The sequence below is a fragment of the Arachis hypogaea genome, chromosome 13 (genome assembly GCF_003086295.3).
Source record: "Arachis hypogaea cultivar Tifrunner chromosome 13, arahy.Tifrunner.gnm2.J5K5, whole genome shotgun sequence".
In the NCBI taxonomy this organism is placed as follows: domain Eukaryota; kingdom Viridiplantae; phylum Streptophyta; class Magnoliopsida; order Fabales; family Fabaceae; genus Arachis; species Arachis hypogaea.
In genome coordinates this window covers 24,611,100-24,613,022 of record NC_092048.1, presented here as the reverse complement: position 1 = coordinate 24,613,022, position 1,923 = coordinate 24,611,100, and the positions used below count along the sequence as shown (strand labels likewise).

Here is a 1,923-nt window from a genome sequence, read left to right as displayed (position 1 = left end):
AAGTACCTTACAGGTAGGACCGCTTCAGTACATCCTAGTAGCCCACACATATTTGTCACCCACTCCGATTCACAATTAACGGAAATCAAATTCGATTTGTCAAAGTTGATACTTAGTCCAGACATGAGTTCAAAGCATCGCAGGAGCCTCTTATAATTCAAGATTGTTTCAGTCTCTGGTGGGCAGAACAAAATAATGTTGTCCGCAAACTGTAAATGTGACAGTTCTATTTTATCCCTCCCAACCAGTAGAGGAGATATACGTCCATTCCTGACAGCTTCTGCCACCATCCTATGTAATATGTCAACAACAAGAACAAACAGGAATGGAGATAGAGGATCCCCTTGTCTTAGGTCTCTCTCCATCTTGAACGGCTTGGAAGGTGCCCCATTAATCAGAACTGACATAGAGGCTGTACTTACACATTCCTTTACCCATGCTCTCCATTTATGTCCGAAACCCATATTTTCTAACACAATATCAACAAAGCTCCACCTGACCCTGTCATATGCCTTTTGAAAATCTAGCTTTATAATCGCCGCCTTCTTCTTACTCGTCTTAAGCCACTGAACTGTTTCACATGCAATGAGAGCACCGTCATGTATTTTCCGGCCCTTCACGAAAGCACTCTGTGTCTCTCCCATTAGTCTTGGCATCACTGAACTCATCCTTCTTACCAAAATCTTCGATATCACTTTGTACATACACCCAACCATGCTAATAGGCCTGAGGTCCTTAATCTCCTTGGCACCCACAAACTTTGGAGCTAGCGCCACCCAAGTTACATTCGCATCGTCGGTAATTTGGCACTATGGAAGAAAGCTAATACAGCTGCAGTGAATTCATGACCAAACTCATCCCAACAATTCTTAATGAAGTTCATGTTATACCCGTCATTACCTGGGACTCTTGTCGACTCACAATTCCAAACAGCCTCTCTAATTTCCTCAGCAGAAGGCATTACTTCTAATGCTGTAGCTTCATCTCCCTCTATCTTCATCACTAGTCCTTCCCGAAACCCAATCAATGGCACATATTCTTGTCGATACAAATCTTTATAAAACCCTCTGATCGCAACCTTTATTCTGGACTGATTCCGTACCAATCTCCCATGCAGTAAGAGTGCATCAATTCTGTTGTTCCTCCTTCTAGCCGAGGCTACTTGATGGAAGTATCTGGTATTCTTATCCATATCCCTTGCATGTCGAGACCGAGACATCTGCTTCCAGTGAATTTCCTTCCGAATATACCATTTCTCGCAACATCTCACCAAAGCTTTGCGCCTAGCCTCCATTGTACCGTCATATGTGCCATCACTTACCATATCATCAATCTTTTTTATCTCCTCCTCAAATCTCTTTATTTTACTATCCATGTCACCTGTCTCTATGCCATCTTCTCAGAGGAGACGTCAGTGCCTTGAGCTTGCTAGTGAATTGAACATCCCCTAAGTTTCTCCATTCCTCTTTCACCATGCTCAAAAAACACTCATGTGTGAACCACGCATCTAAACTTCTAAACGGTCTTGGGCCTCCCTTCACTCTTGTATCTTCCACAATCAGCGGACAATGATCTGATAGCACTCGAGGTCCACCTTTCAAACGAGTATCCGGAAGCGCTTCAATCCAATCTACACTGACTAAAACCCTATCAATGCGGCTACATTGTCGACCCCTGAACCATGTGAATTTACGGTCGTTTAGAGGAAGATCCAACAACTGCATATCCTGTACCCAAATCTTAAACTCTTTCGCAGACAGTGGTAGCCTACTCACTTCTTTCCTTTCCTCCACATGCAATATTTCATTGAAGTCCCCATAAAGCAAAAAGACACCTGACACAGCCCCACAATATAACTCAACTCCTCCCACATCACCAGCTTTTCAGCTCTCCCATGTGCGCCGTACACCAAACAAAACGCAC

The 1,923-nt window shown here is 43.6% G+C and overlaps 1 protein-coding gene across 1 annotated transcript; it reads right to left on the bottom strand.

Annotated features, from left to right (window-relative positions):
* Positions 1-781: 781 nt before the first annotated feature.
* On the bottom strand, positions 782-1,375 carry LOC140177500 (uncharacterized). The gene has a single exon (XM_072210615.1). It carries the CDS (start codon positions 1,373-1,375, stop codon positions 782-784), a length of 594 nt encoding a protein of 197 aa, XP_072066716.1.
* Positions 1,376-1,923: the final 548 nt, after the last annotated feature.

What these genes read in the sequence shown, in the direction of transcription:
- LOC140177500 (XM_072210615.1), bottom strand. Translation starts at nt 1,375, where the DNA reads ATGGATAGTAAAATAAAGAGATTTGAGGAGGAGATAAAAAAGATTGAT.